The sequence below is a fragment of the Lethenteron reissneri genome, chromosome 21 (assembly GCF_015708825.2).
Source record: "Lethenteron reissneri isolate LAM-NWPU_2019-01 chromosome 21, ASM1570882v1, whole genome shotgun sequence".
NCBI lineage: Eukaryota > Metazoa > Chordata > Hyperoartia > Petromyzontiformes > Petromyzontidae > Lethenteron > Lethenteron reissneri.
This window is the reverse complement of record NC_083799.1, coordinates 20821577-20841931: the sequence shown is the minus strand read 5'-3', so window position 1 is coordinate 20841931 and position 20355 is coordinate 20821577. Positions and strand designations below refer to the sequence as shown.

Genomic DNA, 20355 nt, shown 5'->3' with positions numbered 1-20355 from the left:
AAATTATATTCGTATTAAGATTGTCTTTGTAAATCAAGGCTAGGCTTCCGGGGTTAAAATTATGCCTTCAAAACAATTCGTAGGAGAAAAAAAACGCCACTGCACGTGGTGGATGGTTGTCTGTCAATGCTGGCCGTGGTATAGAAACTTTTTAGCCAGAAATGCACTCAATGGGTAAATGTACATCTACAGTACATTAGACTTTATGAATTTGTGTGTGATACAGTTGAGAATCTTGAATGTCTCTAATGGCACTGCATCTATATATGCTATGAAGAAGAGCCATGTCCCAAAACTATTATAGATATCTCCTTTTAAGGCCACGGTGTTATTGACAAATGTGGTTAGGGCTTTTTGTATGTATGTGCTGCTTGCTGCTAGCTAGCCGAGTTTCTGGTAAAGGGCAATAGGGGTGTGTGTGTGTGGGGGGGGGGGGAATTATCGTGCATTCCACCTCTTTGGCAACCCAGTACGTTCTGACCACGGTCACACACCCACGCAAGCCTCTCTCTCTCCGCCCCTAAAACCCAACCCCACGCAACCCCTACCCCAACCACCAGCGCACAACACACACAACAGACAGACAGACCACTCCACACAGGCAAGGCAGCAGGCAGCAGCGGCAGGCGTCAATGAGTTGGCGGCGCTGGGCAGTGCCGGTGGGATCGGGAAGAGAACGAGAAGGAGTGATCGGCCACGAACCTGGCACAGACGATCACAAACAAAGTTCCAGGCATAGAAACCCCCAAAAGTTCACGGCACTGGCGGCGGAGCTGAGCGACATCGAAGTACCGGGTTACGAGTTTGGGTGAGTGGCGAGCACATGTAGGGTGGCTGGGGGTGACTCCGAGTGGGTTTTAATTGAGTTTTTTTAATTTAATTTTACTTTTTAATGTTTTATTTTATTTTAAATGTTTTTATTTACCTACGTGACTTTACCGGAAAAAAACCTAAGAATATGAATCATTGCAGTCACGAAAGCTTCAAATCTAGAATTTAATTGAGTTGACGTGCGGATCATCCGTGGCTTTCGTAGGCTACGGATCAAGTCAATTGGGGATTTTGTACGTAGAGTGGGTGGTGGTGGTGGTGGTGAATAACGTTGGTGGCTTTTTTGGGCATGTTAATAAAGTGAATCGTTGGTCACTGGGGTTAGTTATGCGTGTAAGTCTACGCGTGTACAGTTGCCTTCTTGTTTGTATTGTGACAACAATGGAGGAGGCCTCTACTGCAGGTGTCCTTGCTGGTGTGCTCAATGTTGTTTTCAGACCGTGCTTGTTGTCGGATGTGTTTAATTATTAGCAGGTGATGATGAGAAGCTGGAATTCCTCGAGTCAATGAAATGCGTATCACGTATATACATCCTGCTTAGATATTATTTAAAGTTTAAGTAAAAAAAACAATTGTTGTTTTTATCCAGATGCGTTGAGAATTAAACGTTTCGTTCACGTACATGCCTTACATGTTTCGGTCGAGATTCAGTGGCAGAAGTGCTTTAACAGTCACCTACTTTATTCTTCAGATATTCATTATCAGAGGCCAATGTTTCCCCTATCACATGAATTAATATACTCATAATCCTGCCCCAAATGAATCCCAAACCTGCCCCTTACTATAACAAGGGCCATGCATTGGGATAGTTTGAGAGCCAGCCTTACGTACCTTAGTTTAGTCTCATATCACATCACAGTACTGTACACTAACAATAAACTAGTGCAGCCTTCTCAACCTACACACAACCTCAAGTAAACATTACGCAAACTTGACACTTATTTTGAAGGATACAGTTTTTATTTGATTTGGGACACCTTTCTTGGACGTACGAGGTGTAGGCTGGTTACATTGTTCAAAAGAGGTTCCTGCAAGGCACTGTGTGATAGTATCTTTACTTGGCAATGTACCTGCCGACGTATTCACAAGGTGGTTGGAATTCTAGCCGATGAAATGTGAACATTGGACTCAAAGATGGACAAACCCACACAGTAAATTTGAAAAATGCTACGAACTGAAATGTGACGCAAACTAAATCTTAAGCCACCGTTCAAGTGACTTGAAATGCACTCGGCATCACTCCTTTTTGACATTTGCGGTGCTTTTATTCAGAACAGCCGTGAGATTTCACAGTTACTTTGCAGTATTTAAAAATCTACCAACGTCCGAGTCCGTTAAATGTCCCCGTGACATCACGGGCATGCGGAGTGATGGGGCTTTCGAGATGTGGCAACACGAAAACCACACGGGAGGACTCTCATACCTCTCTGGGAACCCACTGACTCTTCTCTCATGCTTCTGGCCAACAGCTGCAGTGTTCATTGGATGTTAGACGTAAGTGTTGTTAGCGGGAGGATGCTAATACAAGTGTGAAAACGTTTACTTGGTACATCGCGTAAGAATGTTTAGTTTACCATGCTAGTGACGCGTTATGATCGCACACTGCTATCATTACATACGTTTCAGCCGTGTGAATGGCCTTGTGTAAAATGTTTTCAATGATTATGTGTTGGTGTTTGCTTTGTGTATCGCTACTTAAACACATTGAGTGGAACTGCCTGGTAAACAGGAATAGGGAAGGTTTGGATGGTTGGGGGGGTCTGTAATGAGTTGCAAAATGTTATCAAATTGGCGTAGCTAATTTAATTCAAGTTGCGAATATCCATATTTAAACCTGCCAAACACATTTACATTGCTTATGCCATAATGTTGTCAAGTATAGCCAAGGAATTCCTTGTTGACTTGTGCAAATCATTTCTGGAGGGCTTTAGCTACAGACCCATGCACTCCATCTCAGTGTTTAGAACAAAACTATGCACAACATACATGTGTTGCCTAGTTCCATGGAATAGATGAAAACAGAAATGTGAAAAAGTCCATAAATTCATCCGAGATGAGAAAGTTCCCCAGGGTTTTATTTGCGACGAAATGGTGTGTCAAAAATAGCAGGGTTGATGAGACACTAGACACAACTGTTACTTGTAGCATTTTCGAGACAGGCGGTGGCATAATGATAATCTCTTAACTCATTCTTGGAAGAGATGAAAAGATAGTAATTGAATGGAGGAAGTGATGTCATTGATTTTTTAAAAAATGACCTCTGTTCGGTGTTGGATGTGTTCTCTGTAATTTATAGAGCGGACATTCCAGCTCTAAATCTTTACTGGAGATCATCCTTTGAAGTTTTCACTCCACACACTAAACTTCAGCCAATAGGATATCAGTTGCCACAGCAGTAACGTTTGATCACCAGGGTGCCCTGCATACCATTGGCTGGGACCTTACTCTGTGAGCGAACCTTGGGAATTAAGCTGGGGTGAACCATACATGGTTATGGGCGAGATTACAAGCTTAATGAGCCCTACCAAAATGTGGAATGTCCCCTGTGCCCCCCCCCCCCCCCTTTCACATAAGCCTGGCTTAGTCCGATCTGTAGTGGCCTGTGAAGTGTGATTTACTAAGGTACCAGAAAATAGTATCCAGGAATGTAATGTACTGTATTTTAAAACAATTTTAAACTACTTGCATATGTAGAACTGAAAGTAATATACGGACCTACAACACATTTTGGAACTGTTACAAAGAAATACTGGATTGTAATATACGTGCTTTCTTTACAAATTGGCAACTTGAAGTTGCTTTATGTGTGTGTACGCACTATGGTACACATTACTATTTTTTTAAGGATGATCCTGTGCTCTGTACTGTATTTGCAACAGTTTCAAAATTACGTTGAATACAGTGGGGGGGGGGGGGGGGAAACATGTCACACTAGTTGTGTGGTGTTGTGTATCACCATAATCTAGAGCGATGAGACTTTTATTTTCATAATTATGGGTTACACAAGGCAAGGCTTTCCTCTCACAATGTCAGACCCAGCTGGAACCACTAAAATGAATGCATATTTTAGTACGTATGTATTACGGTTGTGGACGTGCCTGATAGGACAATTCTCAGTCTCATTTAGTACTGGAATTGTACCATCAACAGATTTTGTTTTCATGAACTTACTAAGTGCATGCAACTTCAATTATACTTGTTTATCTTTCACAAAGTTGGATATGTGACGTACACCCCTTGCATCTACTGGCCAACCTGTATAACAGGAATGCGTTTTACGTATATGGTTATTGGTATGACGATAGAGTGAGTACATTATGCAGAAAGCAGGACACGTGTAGACTACCAGATACAATGACTAATACCAACCTTGATGTGGGCTTCCCTCTGATTAACACGGTTGGCTGCGTACGTAAAACAGTTCTACAAACATAATACATATTAAGTGCATCTAAAATGTCAGCTTCATGGATGATGATGATGGCGATGACAAAAGAATGTTCCTCAAATGATGCCAAACTGGTTCTTGGGTCCAGTGTACACATTATACACATTAGGCAACCCTCGGCTCCAGTTTGCTTTCAATCTCAACAATGGCGATTCTTTTTTTGTACTATGTAGCACAAAAGCACACGTGCTGTGGACATTATACATTACGGAATGCGTGCCTCTTTGTAAAACTGCATATGTACACTCCCCGCACTGTTTTCGTACACGGCCAGTGTTATTATAGTAGGTTGGTGAAAGTCCCGATATGTACCAGCCCTCGTGCCCATGAATCCTGGTATCCGTGGGGTGCAGTGGAACTTTGATTCATCCTGTTATCTGAGAATTTATGGACAACGGGGTGACCACGGACGGAGATGGTGTTTCAAAATATGAAACCTCTAACAGAGGGCTCTTCGCATTCTGATTTACAAAATAAAAAAAGTCACGTGATAATTCCATATCCTGTAATGATTGATGTTAAGGTTTAGGGCTTTTAGATACTGTACAATGGGTTTTTCATGGAAAATGGGAAAAACAAGGAAAAGAAAGTGCCTTTTTGGTTATCCGCTTTGCTGCATGCCTTACAGGTAGGAGTTCTACTTTATACATACTGTATACAACTATATTAGCATATGTTATACTGTGCAAAAAAATACAGTTCAGTGTAATGGAAACAAAATATGCATATACAATTTGCATGTTATATAAATTTTAATAAAGCAAGGTATACTCTTGCTCAACCAGCCGTATTGAGAAAATAAAACACACAGCCCCTATGAACCTTAAAAGTGTTATTGGTGAAAACTTTTGAGATGGGATTCCTCCACAGCTCTGTTGACGTCTTGTGGGCTTGTGGGTGATGGCTGCAGTCATCCTTGCTCCTGCTGTCAGCCAAGTCAGCAGCACCACGAGGTGGTGTCACTTTGCGATGGCAGTGGCGGCTTGGGTTTAACGTCGACCTACACATTCCATTCCCATTACCCAAAGAAAGAATGCAGCGTTATTGTTGGCAGAAAGGTCGCAACTTGGCCCGCTTGACGCCAAGCGGTCTGCAATGGTCGATGTTGCTTGGCGCTATTATTAAGGTCCTCCCACCTCCTCCCGGATCATTTGTAAGCTTCTCAACAATGTTTAACATTGCGCAGGCAGTCTCGTGGTTTTTATGGCCAGGGGACTTGCAATGGGTTTTGTGGTTTACCACCTCGCAGTGTTGCGTAACCTATATACTAGCATGGTGGTGTTTGAGAGAGAAAAAAAACAGGTAAACGTATAGACATTTTATAAAATCATATTTACACACAGACATATGAACCTTATGGCTGTACCCCGGCTCTCGCGTAATGTCCGTGAGGCAGTCATTTTTAGTCTGTTGATGGTCGGCGATGCGGCAATCGACTCATTTCGTCCAGCTGTACACGATGTACCACCACGGTGCGTTCAGGATTTCAGAGAAATCGTCCTCGCTGCGTTTCGACATCTTGGTGTAGCACCGATTTCGGATTGATTGGAACTCCAGTCGCGGAGTTAAGTAAAACCCCTGGAAAAAATAGTGTCCCAGAAATAAAGTATTTAATTTGCCACGGCCCATTTTGTATTATTTGCTACCCCGGGGTACCGCCACATCGAAGAAAGATTTAATAAAAACCTACTTGTTATTCAGAACTGTGGTGCTCACATTGTAGCATTGTGCATTTCTGTTTGATGTTGCCGAGCCAGTGAAGGGAATTCTACATCGCTGTCAGAATCTTTCGACTTGAAATCCGATGAGCTATGAAGCTCTTTTATTCGCAGACGTCCTATGGCAGCCATTGTAGCAGTATACAATACTATATATGTGTAGGGGTGTCAGCGGAAGGATTCCCACCAATAGGCGGGTTAGTGGGAGGGGTGATCGAGGAGATATAAGGAGAGAACGGGCGGGAAGAGGGGGCCTTTGGCGGGAACGATATTGGGACGGCTGGGGACAGGTGTGGATGGGAGAAAAGGATTAAAGGACGAGACCCCTGCAATCTTGTGTCGGCTCTTCTTTACATATGTAGAGACTATATTTACTACCCGGCTTCGCCCGGGACTTGGATTATTGTCTTGGATTAATACACGGCCTACTACGCGGAGGGTGGGGGGGGGGGGTGACGTCAGTAGGCACACTGCGTGACGCTGCCGCATGCGGGTGACATTACAGGTGTAACGTCACCGCTCACTTGCCGTGCAAAATATATCCATTATTGCACCCCCAAAATACAAAAGTCTATTTTTATGCTTTTTGCATTGTGTACAGTCTGGAAGCTACCCACATGCCAAATTTCAACTTTGTTGCATGTCGGGAAGTATGCTAAACATTTCGAACAGATACACACATTTACAAATTTCCCTTTTATATATATAGGCTATATATATGGGCCACATTCCCATCCCCTGGCAACAGTTGAAACGCATCGTCTTGGCGATGTCTCTGTAACAATAAAGACAGAGTTTGCCCGTGAATTATAGTGTACAGTATAATACATGCTTGGCGAGACGTACATGTATTTCTGAACACTACTGTACAGTAATATATACATCCTGTTTCTTTAAGTCGAAAATTATACGGTATGATTAAACTACATGTCAGCATTGCTGAGTTTACTTTAGTTTAACGAACATAGATGGCATGGATTTCATTATGTAAATTATATTTTTCATTAATATATAAGTACTGTAGTATGGTTGTTGACGTTTTTTCAATGTGCCCTTGTTTGAGTTTCAATAACAAAAATAATAATCCCAACATCCTTTTAACTAAATATTTATCCAGCATTAGCATGTCCTCTAGTGCCATGCACAATGCAGTTTGCATGCGAGGCTACTGTCTTACTGTAATTGTTAAATATAAATATTTGTACTCCAGCCAATACTACAGGATAATCTACAGGATCATACTTCCCCCCCCCCCCCCACTCATGTACTCAGAATAAATTCGAGGGAGCCTCTTCAGTGTCCCTGGCTAAGGCACAGGCCAATTAAACTGGCTGTGGGAAAGTGTCTGGGGGGGAAGTGCTAAAGTGCCCTTTCTGCCGTGCGAGAACGATGCGATTGCAGGGCCCACTGGGCTCTTATCACAAGTCCGGGCTTGTCCAACGGAGAAGCCAAATTGCCCACGATGTGTGTTATTTCTTTCAATAAGCTACCAGCCATGCAGAAAGGGCCCCCCCCCCCCCCCCCATTTTAACCGTGTGACTGGAAGGCGCTCACCGCACTCTTGATTTAGTGCAAGATGTAGTGTGTAGATTTAACAGCTGCAACGGTAGAGGCTATCTCATAGAAGCTTTCGTTCAGGAAATGTAAGCGTTACTTCGAATGTGGTTGTTACCTTGCATGTGCGCGCGCATCACAAACTCATTTAATCTTGTATATACGAGTTGGTGAAATGGAGATCCAGGACAGGTTCAGATAGCACTTTCCAGTGAAATTGCACATGTTCATAACAGGAAAAAAAACCCTTTTCTGGAATCCTACATGGCGCAGCATACAAACCACTACACATCCGCCTAAACACAAAGATCCCCCTAGATTATAGAGGCTGGCAACTTGCGGCTCTGGCGCCGCATGCGACTCTTTAAGGACTGCTTCGTGATGTTATGTATTAAGGACCACCGTTTCGTATTCACATGCATTGCGGCTATTGAAATATTGTTTTTTTTACCGAATTTGAAAAAAAATGGCTATTGTTATTTTCGTTACCGACACCTGGCCTCGAAGGTGTATACAAATTATTGGGACAAGGTATTTGAGTTTGCACACACACTGTTAGAAGGCCAGCACAACTCACGAAGAGGTGGTGTGGCAAATACCAAGCCCATTGATTATGTTTACACACCACACCAGCTACAGATTTTAAGGACTGAGGGGGGAGGCTCAAGCCAGGTGAAGACACTACTTTCCACTAATGTTAGCCATAACCAGTATTCAGACACTGTAGAGGATGCTGGGTTTATCGTGCACTGTGCCAAGGGCACTTCTGTACCCCTCTACACACGCACACACACCTGTTTAACCCTTACATTATTAAAGTGTACCAAAGATAGTAAAAAAAACTCGTGACTTTGATACAAAATGGCCTCCAGCCCGCTTCATATATATTTTTTATTTAGTTACTCGACGAGGCTGATTGCGTGCGTATGTGTCGGCATGGGCGTTGCAGGCCACAGGGCATCGGGCTGATGCAGGATGGCGGCCCAGAGGATCCGTGCCGTGCAGGCGGCCGACATGTCCCGCAGTCACTCGGAGGGCGACCTCATCGACTTTGACGCCGACGACGAATTTTCCTCAAAACGACTCTCCGACAGCATACCCGGTAGGGCAGCGCTCGCGACATTGTTTCCGCTAAGGTGGCCGATCATGGGATGTGACCGTGGAATAGTTGGTTCGCACCACTTGAGCTGCGATCCAGGGGTCACCATTTCCGATTCGATCTCCTGATAGCAATAGGCAACTCTCTTAAATACGTCCCCAAGCTCTGTCCGCTTGACTATTGCGATTTTTCTTTTAAAACTTGCAATGACATGCTCCTACAAACGTTGCCAAAGAGTTTTACACATTTACACTTTCCAGCATGCCTTGGTAATTCGTTGCAGAAATCGCCAAGCGTCTGTGGGATTTGGCTCGTCGGCCACGTGTGAAATGGGTATAGTGGCAAGTGTGAGCACCAAGCTGTCCGGTTGCCAAATTAAATAATATCTCTGTAGTCCTCGTCATAATCCGATGCACCATATTACTCATGTGCCGTATTTTGGGCTCATTCTCAAATACAAATATATTTGTTGTTACTGTGAGCAGTTTTCCTATAATTTTACTGCTAACATATAATTAGATCATGGCTGCTGATGATGGTGAAGACATGATGAAGACATTTAATGTCTCTTGTAGAATATAATTTTCCCTTGTATTTAAAAAAAAACTGGCAGTGGTTTTAAACTGAATTATGCTTTGCAAAAATGATGACTTTTTTCAAATGGAAATCTGCGAATATATTTGAGGTTGCCTGTTATAAATGTTTTGTACAGTATATTAATATTGTCACGGGTGTTGTATTAAGATAACCATGGTCAATGTAAGGGGAGAATGTTCATTATGTAATCAGGAAACTGAACCAAATCATCAAAGCCATACAGGCATATATTGAAGTTGCCTTGATGTAAAGTGCCGGATGATGCAGAAAATACGGTTCACAGCTCAGGGGGACGCCCCTTCACTGTAAAGACCATCGTATGACGGAGCGACCCTCGCGTGTTTCCCGCGCAGCGAACGCGTCATCGCCCTTCGCCAAGAGCTCGGTGTGCGAGGTGGTGGCCGTGCGTGACTTCTCGCCGGCCGTCTTCCCCGCGCTGTCCATGCAACGAGGCGACCGCCTCTCCGTGCTCGACACTGCGGGACCCGAGTGGTGGTACGCACGCAATCACCGCTCTGCCGGCTTCATCCCAGCGTCCCACGTGCGCCCGCTCGACGGGGCGGCGCCCCTGCGTCGTGCGCTCGCAGACAGTGGCATGGTGGACTCCGGCGAGGGGGACAGCGTGGAGAGCGAGACGGATGGGTCCTCTGGTGAGGGGCGGCCTCTTGCAGAGACGCCCGGCCGCGCAGAAGGCGCCGTCGCGCTGACGGAAGTTTCGCCGGCAGAGCGGCCGATGCTCGCGAACGGCGACGCCGGGGACCGCCACTCCTGCGCCAGTACGGGTGACCTACTGCTGGAGCGCAAGATGGGGAACAACCCGTTTCTGCAGAGCGCTTACATTTCGAACCCATTTCTGAATGATATTATGACTCCAAGTCCTTCAAACAGTTTCCACAAAGCTGAAAATACGTCTGCCGAAAAACTGTTGTTTGACTTCGATTCCAAAATGGTTCTGAGGAACGGTGTCGTGAGTGCAGACTCTGAACCGCAAAATAACATCGCGTCAAGCGGCGTTTACAGTTCCAACGACGTCTTTGCAGTGGACAACTCTGATGCCTTGGTGTGTATGGACTTGAACATGGAAAAACTTCTGAGCCGGCAGATGCGATCTGGCAATGGCCAAAAGCCCAGCAGACACGATAGTGGGAGGAACAACAAACAGAGGTCGCACAGCCTTTCGGAGCTGAGTGCCATGCAAGCCACGCAAGCGGGGCAGGACACGATGGACTTCCTGGACCCACTGGGCAAACCCCTCACTCAGGACTATGGTTCACTCCACGACCGAGAGGCCTACCGGACGGCCTGGCTGCAGCAGCGTCAGATGACGCGGTCGTGCCACAACCTGGGTGCCCTGTGCCGCAACCCCGGCTGGGGCCAAACACAGCCTCTCCAGACCCAGGCTGTGTTCCGGCTGGAAAGCTCGGGGGGCTCCGTGCAGGTACCCGAGACGTCCGTGAAGCTCCACGCGGCGCCTCTGCCGACGACCTCTTGTCTGGACGACGACAATGGTGCCGGCGTCACCAGGGAGGTCAGACTCAGGGCCCTGCTTGACCCGCCAATCAAGCTGAGCGGAGACATGATGACGGCCGTCAGCCCCGTGGTAGAGGTGCGTCTTGTTGGCCACCCAGTGCTGAACCCACTGATGCTGGAAATGAGGGTGGCGGCTCACGTGAAAGAGGATCCGCTGAGCCAGAAGTGCGCTGAAATTGTGTGCCTGGGTGCAGAAAATCCCGAGGGCCCCTACGCCCTCCTGCCCGAATCCTATGTCCATGGAGACATCATTCATGTTCAACTGGACAATAAAAGGCATTGTATCTATGTGGTCGCAGTGGCCCAGTTGAAGAGCAATGGTAGTTCACTTCCGTGGGATGCCCTGCAAGATGCGGAGAGCATCAAAGAGGCCCTGGTTAGCCAACCACGTGCAGTATCTGAAACCTCGTCAAGAGAGCAGCAGGTTGTTTCACAGATGGCACAGAATGCAAGCGGCAGCCGAAGTTCCCACACAGGAAAAACAATATGGGATTTCATTCGAAGACAGATGACACTGGCAGTCTACGGGCCAAAGCACCTGCACCCGACCTTCACTCTAGTGCTTGCACTGTTTGGTCACTTCGAGGCTCCATCTACTCTGCCTTCAACAGACACCAACTGGGAAGGCAAAGTGGGAAAGAAAAGCCACCAGCAGCCAATTGGGCTGACTCTTTGGGGGAAGCACGAATTCATCTTGAACAGGCCACAGAACGTGGACGTGTCGCTGTTTTCCAGCGAGCAAAATGTGCAGGTCACTGGCTCCAAATCGGGATCCGCCAAGAGCTGCTGCACCGTGCGGGGTTTTCAGCTGCGCCTGGGCCGCGTGTGCCGCATGGCATTCCAGCTTTCATATCACGACTCGTCGGTAGGCCTCGCCGCGTTTGCACTGCGGGCGCAGCTGCACACCGACGCCCAGGAGCTGCTTACTCAGTTCAGCGTGACGACTCCACCAGCTACAGCGCCTGGCAAGGTGCCCGCACCGCGGCGCTTTGTCAAACGCAAGGAGCTCGGCAGGTCCTTGCTCTCCTCCATCTCCTCGGCGCCACCCTCGTTCACGGTGCTCGCACATCGGTCTGCTGAGGCAGCCACCTTTCGAGAGCATGACTTCACGATGCCTATGTGTGCCACAGCCCTGAAGACAATCGTGCGCCAGACCAAGTTCATGTACTTTTTGGAGTACAGGAAAGGAGCCACCATTGGGCTGTTGAGCAAGGAGAAGATCCGGGCCAGAGGCCATGCAAAGACCAAGGAGTGGTACGTGGGCTACACGAACGGCTGCGTAGGGCTGGTGCACTGCAAAAACTTGAAGCTGCTTCCAGACAACGAGCAGGTGGCTCCATCGGAAGTCCCGCACGTGAACACCGGCACCCTCCTCGAGCTCCTGCTACGCCCCTGCCACTCCCTCAACTTCAGCTGGTCCACGGTGTCCACGAAGGTGGCAGAGGGGCTGGCTGACTGGCGGCCGTTAGCCCGGGTGCTGGGCTACCGCGAGGAGGAGATGGAGGAGAGCTTTGTGGAGGAGGATGTGGACCGAGTGTCTGCCGTCCTGGAGAAGCTCAAGGGTGACTGCGCAGGTGGTGACGGGAAGAGGAGGTGCTTCTTGAAGGAGCTGTTTTCTGTGAGTATGGCCTTGCATTTTCTTTACGCAAGCATGGTGAATCTGAGGTTCGCGGAGAAAACCTATGCATACGAGACATTAACACTCAAACTCGACAAACAACTTACTTGTTTACTGCCACCTGAAAGGCACCATGCTGCTCGCTCTATGGTACTTCATACAATTATGAGGAATGATGACCCACGAACCACTTCGTATCAAGGCGAACACAATTGAGTTAACGTGGCCGATCATTAACAGCTCACCCACGGACCTTTTTCTTAATGCAATGGCCGATGTGCTTGCCGTTCCCCAGGCCCTGCTGCGCCTGGACCAACATGCCGTGGTGGTGCGCGTGCTGCTCGACTGCGTGCTGCTCACGGTATCCGTGGACCTGGGCGCCCGGTGGCGCGAGCTTGCCGCCCACTTGGCCAATGTCACACGGCAGCAGGCCGAGGCCTACGAAGCCCCACACTGCCAGGACGGGGTCCTCCTGCCTGAGGTCAGCCTCCATGTACAGCAGTGTTTTTCATTAATTTACAGAGGGGCGGCCACTTTCGCCAATAAAACATCCGTGCGAGGGCCACCGCACATTTGAAACCATTGGGTTTGACAGCACTATGGGGGTGTTTTGACATGTGTGTATTGTCGGGGGGCGCACATCAGGGGCCGCACTACAGGCCACCAGGGGCTGCCAGTGCTCTTTGGGTCTTGCAATGAAGAACAATGATATACAGCATCTATGTGCTGTAGAGTTTCCACTGGTCCTGGTTTTGACCAAATCGTTCTCTCTGAGGTAGCTTTCTCCAGTTGGTACTTGTGTTAGCGTAGGAGTTGTGCAAGTATATTTCTAGTTTGTGTATCGAGTAAATGTACCACAAGCCTCTCTTGCAAATGAGACCTTTTGTTTCACTGACTGTTCATGTGTTTCAATATTAAAGGTCAATGCTAGGTTAACCGATTCACAAATGCACGTAATAATTGCAATGTGAATTTCTATTCTGTGTTATGAGAATATTATTGTGCACTTTTATGCAGTTTGTGCTGTCGGCTTCAAACTATAATATGAGTAAACAATCATTCTCGCACCGAGGTGGTGACATAAAAAAACACACAACCAAAGTCACTTTAGCCCATCCATCCCCATTTGTTGGGCGCACCCTTGCACATGCTGCAAAGAGTGTTCGTCATGATGGCAATAAACCAGCAAGCTCCTCTGCACTGACATGCCGATTATGAGACCCCCCCCCCATCTCAACCTTCTGGCCGCACCTTACGAAAGTCTCTTCAAAAAACACTAATCGGTGTATCTGTTTCTCCGCCCTGTCCATCGTGCGCAGACGGTGTGGAAGCCGGCGTTCGACTTTCTGGTGACGTGGAGCGGGTCATCGCGCGAGGGCTACTGGGACACACTGCAGGAGATGCACACCGCGCTTGACCGCACGCGTGGCAGCGGGGCGGCGCGCGGGGACCGCGCCCTCACCGGCGTCCTGCTGCTTGCGCACGGCCTGGACACGCTACGAGCGCACGCCTTCCCAGTCGCCGATGGGTGACCTGCTCCTCTTTGTCATCGGGCCTTGCACTGCTGATGAAACTGAGTGAAGTTGAAACCTGTTCAGGCTTTGAATGTATATATGTTGAACTTATTTCGCGGCGTACATAGCCAACCGTGGCTAGTCCGGCCATGCTAAACACTGCAAGGATACATTGATCTGCAAAGTCGATTGATGGATTCAATGCCGTTTAGTTTTGGCGTTGAAATGAGAACCCCCTTTCCTGCGAATTTACAGACTGGAAAAAGTTCGCCACATTTACCTTTAATTCTGCCGACAAATAGAAAACTGTAAGCCAGTGTTTTAGGCAATAACGTTGAGAATTAAGCCACCGTTTAAGGCAATGGCCAGAAGAGGAACCATTTCCTAAAATGTTAGTATATATTTCAGTTAAAAGGCAGAGATGACAATGGCAATGATGAGGTGTGTTCAGTCTGTGCTTGTACACTGCTGCCAACACAGTTGTCTAAGTTTTATTTGTATGCTTTATTTATTTACTTTATAGCTTCCACAGTTCACCTGGATGGTGCATAATTATTATAAACGACTTGTAGTGCCATCTTCGTTTGCTTTGTTCTATCACATTGCAGAATTGTGCTTAACTAACCAGGATGGGCCAAGATTAAAAAGTTAAGCAAAAGGCATAGTCATGGCGTGTTAGCAGAAAATAGGAAGTTGCACACTGTTCTTCTACATTTGATTTAAAGCAAAGTAATAGATACTCTTTGGTTCTTTCGGTAAAGTCACGTAGGTAGAAATGTTTTATTTAGTTTTATTTTATTTCTACCTACGTGACTTTACCGAAAGAAACAGAGTATGGATTCCTGCAGTCACGAAAGCTTCAAATCAAGATCAAATAAATAGAAGGAAAATTATCACATCAACAAAAAATGAAGATTACACTTAAGTACAGGCCTGCCCGGAAACTTTCTTGAGATTTTGCGATAAGCACTGCCCATGCTGCTCCCAATGTTGACCAGACACAACTTGTCTGCAGATCACATTCCGTTCGCCTGCATGGCGGGAGATGTGAACTGTTTTGGAACAGGGAATGTAAATAAATCTGTTTTTTTTTAAAGTGAGCAGTTTGCTTATCATCACAGCCATATTAATACTTTATTTAAAGCATAAACCTAACTAATCTGTAAAAAGAGTATAACTGGTGTAATAGGATATTTTTTCCTATCTTTATTTTTTAAGATGCTTTTTTATCTTTTGTAGTTAAAGAATGAAGCCATATCTTGTATTTACGTGAAAAAGAATCCCACTTTCATTCATGTTAACACAAAGTGTATGGCTGTAGAAAGATTGCTGATAAAAAAAAAAACCTTCAATGTCAGTCAACATTCAATTGTAATGTTATCTTATTGATGTTAAAGTCATCGGGTTATATCGACCCTATAAATCGGTGTGCAAAAGCTTGCCTATGACCAAAAAGAGAATCCGATTTAATTGAACAAGGTTAAAGTGGATTGAACTGCATGTTGCTTGACACGTAGAACATGAAAACACAGCAGATAGCAATACAGCACAACCGAAAAATAACCTTGCATAGCTCGGTTAAAATAAACACATTACCAATTGTAATGACCGAGGCAGTAATTATATTAGCCTCGTTAAAAGTTCCATCACACAAGTCATGAGACAATCGTTCCATTGGCAGGCAATGTTGTCCACTATGGCCCTCTAGTGGTTGATAGCAGTATTGTGTAGGCGTGGCTCGGCTGCTTTTGAGATACACGATACAGCAGAGGTCCCCAACCCCCGGGCCGCGGACCGATACCGGTCCATGGCCTGTTAGGAACCGGGCCGCACAGCAGGAGATGAGCAGTGAGTCCGCACGTGTTGCCAGCCCATTATTTTATTTACCACTTCCATCCGCGCCTCTTTCCCGCACTGTGCACTTGTCTCAGTCACAGTTTTTGTAAGCCCACAAGCTAACCCCTAGCCAAAATGAGTAAAAAACAAACGTCGCTGAAAAATTGCCTTCCACAAAACCGGTCCCTGGTGCCAAAAAGGTTGGGGACCGCTGCTGTACAGTACAGGCAACGTATATTAATTAGTGGACTTTGAACTACTGCTTGTGCAACTATTTGCAGGTCACCTCGTGGGAGTATAACAAATTGGAATTTGTTCTAGGAGGAGGAAAACAAGTTGTGTCATTATGGGCTGAAAGTGTGCCTTGCTTACTGCTGGTGGGATTGCAATAGCTCACGTGAAAAATACCTTTGTCACCTATTTTAGACGTTTGAGATAATAAGGCTCTGGTTTCCATGCCTTATTATTATTATCCTTTGTGATGTGAAATATCGGTGGTGTCCCAAAAGGGGTGAAAGAAAGCCTCAAGGATTTCTACCCAGCCCATGGTGACATTTAAAGTGAAACGTTTTGTAACGAAAACATGACGGCAATTTGAAATTAATTTGTAAATATTTAAATATTGGTCATGTTTCTTACACAGTTACGCTTTTTTCACTTAGTTTGCTGTCAATAGTATGACATTTAAGTCTTGAAAATGTAAACAAAACAATCACTTAGCACAACACTCCAGTATATTATCGTTTCATGTTTTATTTAATACCGTAATTTAATTACATTCTCATTGTGCGCATGTTCAATTAGCCAGGCACACGCATTGTCAGAAAGGGAGCAAGTTGTTTTAATCTCACATTTTCAAGCACACGGGGTATGTTGTATCAATTTGCTCTCGCTTGTTTCACTGAAATGTATCTGTTGGCTTTAGTGGGACTGTACTAATGCTTTGCTATTTTCTGAAAACGCGTAATTCCTATCTAATTGGCTGAATACATATTGGTCCCTGCTGTCTGCAGCAGTGAAAGCTAAATTTTTGTCAACATCATTGCTGTATATATTTAGATGTAGCCTTTATCCAATACCTACCAGCGGTACAGGATGAACATTCAAGTGCCGCACTGCATTAGTGTTGGTTGCTAAAAATGAACTTGAGTCCACAACATTGTGCAGTCCATTTCTGGGGGCATGATAACTTCATTCTCCTCGGCCAGGTGTCGGCAAACTGCGACATTATTTATTACAAACCCAGCGTCTCGTATTCACTTGCTTTAGCGGCTCTTGTATTGAGTTTTTGACTGAATTCGAAAAAATGTAACCCGTAAAAACAAAGTTTTTCACTATAAATCCTTTATATGCGTGGCGGCTAGAGTCCTCTCGTCCTCTGGCTTGAGATGGCTGCCACCTATAGGTCAGATGATTGTCTGCCACCATTAAGCAATTGGTAATGAAATAATTTTTTTTTAAATTCCCTAAACAGTGTAAAATTTTGGAAATGTTTTTTCACAAAAAATAATTGTCACGCACAACGAGTCTGTGTGCAAAATGTCAGCTCGATTGGATCCCGGGCAGTGGGTTAAAAAATGACCGAAAGATTTGCACGGTCATAAGCAAGCACGCAAGCAGGCAAGCAAGTGAACTTAATATAAAGGATTTAAAAAATGGCTCTTGTCATTTTAGTTGCCGACCCCTGCGCTAGGCAGTGCGAAGGCCACATTCAAAACGGCAAGATGGATTACAACGCAGATGTTTCACGTGAACTTCCTCGTCAGAGGCCTAAGAAACAAGTGGGGTCAGCTGGCTTGCGATTTACGTCTCAGAGCCTCGGGCAAATCACTCAGAAAACATGTTCAAAACTGATCCATCCAGCCTGACTGCCAAAAGAATACGGCTGTAGCTAATATGACTGTGAGAATACAGTGGGGAGAACTGTAGCTGAAGTACCTCGTGGCCCCAGGACATTCCCAGTAAGCTGTTCTTGCTGTTGAAAGGATAATTATCCTCTTCGTGCAATCGGCTAACCTTCCCTCCCACCCACTTCTGTAGGGGGAAAGGCAGTCGGTTTGCTATGGCTTAATGTGTATTTATACATTTCTTGACTATTTATTTTCAGTTTTTCTCATTTTATAGATTTGCATGACTGCATTTTCTTAGTTAATATAGTTATATTTTTATTCTCGCATGAGTGACAATATTGTACATCAATTTGTAATCCTATAATGCCATTGTTTTCTTTTTTACAATTGTTGAATGAAAATGTTGTTTTTAAGCAACCTAGTTTCTGTACCAGAAAAAAAACCTTAAATTGTACAGAGTAATTGAGGTTAATACTGTTTATGTCATATGCAGGTGGAGTATATATTTAAATAACAATAGTTTTTTTAATCTTGATTTGAAGCTTACGAATCCATATACTTTGGTTCTTTCGGTAAAGTCACCCAGATAGAAAATGTATAGATCACGACGTTTCGATCGCAACACAAGCGGCCGTCTTCAGGTGAGAGACAGAGAAAGCTACTGAAACAAGGTCTTACACAGGCCTGAGATAGCTTTTGCTCACAGAGAAAGGCTAAGTGTTTAGGCTGGCTGATCTTCGGTATCAAAACATTCACCATCAATAAATTGAATCCATCTTTTGACTCCAGTAACTAAAGAGATTGTAATTAATATTCTGTATATAGTAAATAAAATAACAGTAAATTATGTTGTGGTTATTTTTCAAACATTACTATTTGAATGACCTACTGACTGTAGGGGTTGAATACTGTGCTAACATTTGAAAGTCATGAACGCTGAGTATAGGGACCCCCCCCCCCCCCCATTGCCATAATAAAGAATGAGCGCCCGTCACTGGTCAGCACAAGAGCTGCGGTTGCTTTAGGTTCACGCTCCACGTGTATTGTGATCAGACGAAGTCCACGTGCTCAATACGCGATGTTGTTCTCTTACACCCCGCAGTCGCATTACACGCCGCAGTGCTTTGTGAACGTGTCGGCGGTGCATTCTAGGACGAGGTGCGTGTTGGGCTCTGCTGTTGCTGTGTGGGAACATGTCTCGTGTTTGGCCGATGAATCTCGATGAAGTCGACGTTTTGATCACGCCATGGAACGATTCCTACACTCACGAAGGAGCCCCCTCTGCTGCGGTGTGTTTGGTGATAAAGAGTTCGATAGTCACTTAATTACGTCCTATGTTAAGTGTAGTATTTCAATAGAAAATGTATTTATACCCCTACTGTTGTATTAGCCATATGCTATATAACTCCACATTGTATAAAGTCTCTTTTTATAACTTGGCCATAACGATGGTAGGAAACCTGAGAATCAAGTTTCTTTGTGTTTTTTTTTGTCTTAGTTATTTTAAATAAACATCAAAAAATCTTTACGAGGTTTGCTTCTTTATATACTGTATATACATCTGTAAAAACATGAATATTGTCCAGCTGTATCATTACTCATGCACCCAAGACAATGCAATGACAGTAAAACCTTGGATTGCGAGCATAATTCGTTCCGGAAACGTGTTTGTAATCCAAAGCACTCGTATATCAAAGCACTCGTATATCAGTTGTGATCACGTGACACTCGGCAGACAAAGCGTATACACGTACTACTCGTATTGCAAGACCTCGCTCGTTTATCAAATTAATATTCATAAAAAAAAATTGCTCGTCTTGCAAAACACTCGCAGACCAAATAACTCGCAATCCAAGGTTTTACTGGATATATCCCATTTGGATTTTCCTTCTCTGATACTGAAGCTGCAACTGCAAGGAGACAAGCATTGGACAGGTTCCGCTTGAAGGAGAAAGTCTGAGATGGGCTAGTCAGGAAGGGATACAAAGGGTAGCTTGTCAATGCAATTTCATCCGCAGCAGCTCTGGGTTCAAAGGTTTGCACTGTGGCCCACTGCAGCCTGATTCGAAACAGAGGCGGCACCCATCCAAATCAATCTCAAGCCTCCACGTTCTGTTAAGTGCACGTCATATAGCTGTGTAAATCACTTGTCAATGACGTTACCTAATTATGGTTCTATCTTAAATCTGCTCTGGAAGTGCTGCATACATTGTAGACAATGTGTTGAATGCACTCGGCCATATTTCAGTCGTCAAACTAAAACTCGAGGATGGGACAGTCGTTAACGACTTTAGTTTAAAATGAGAACACTGTACGGTATGTTCAAAGTCAAGCTGCATCCTTGCCTTGTTAACGACTTTAGTTTAAAATGAGAACACCCTACGGTATGTTCAAAGTCAAGCTGCATCCTTGCCTTGTTAACGACTTTAGTTTAAAATGAGAACACCCTACGGTATGTTCAAAGTCAAGCTGCATCCTTGCCTTGCTAACACACGAACTGGGGAATTTCTCATTTCCAGCCAGTGGGTGACATAACTTCCTTAATCTCAGCGTGAGAGACATTCTACACATGACAACGTTTTACTCCCCCACAAAATATGAAAAACAATTCTGAACGGGGAGGATGATGCACTGAGTAACTCCATCCGCTTATAAGGCAAGTGTTCCACTTGATACAGTAAATTTGGCTGTGACGTTCCCACCTGAAGACGGAGACTTGTGTCGTGATTTAATGTAGTTATTTTCATTTACTATTATTTT

General features: G+C 45.1%; 1 protein-coding gene across 1 annotated transcript; it reads left to right on the top strand.

The window, feature by feature from the left end:
* Window positions 1-578: 578 nt before the first annotated feature.
* On the top strand, window positions 579-19121 carry LOC133345380 (SH3 domain-binding protein 4-like). The gene is made up of 5 exons (XM_061556082.1): window positions 579-808; window positions 8501-8653; window positions 9601-12395; window positions 12691-12876; window positions 13715-19121. Exons 2-5 carry the CDS (start codon window positions 8527-8529, stop codon window positions 13925-13927), a joined length of 3321 nt encoding a protein of 1106 aa, XP_061412066.1. The 5' UTR covers window positions 579-808; window positions 8501-8526; the 3' UTR covers window positions 13928-19121.
* Window positions 19122-20355: the final 1234 nt, after the last annotated feature.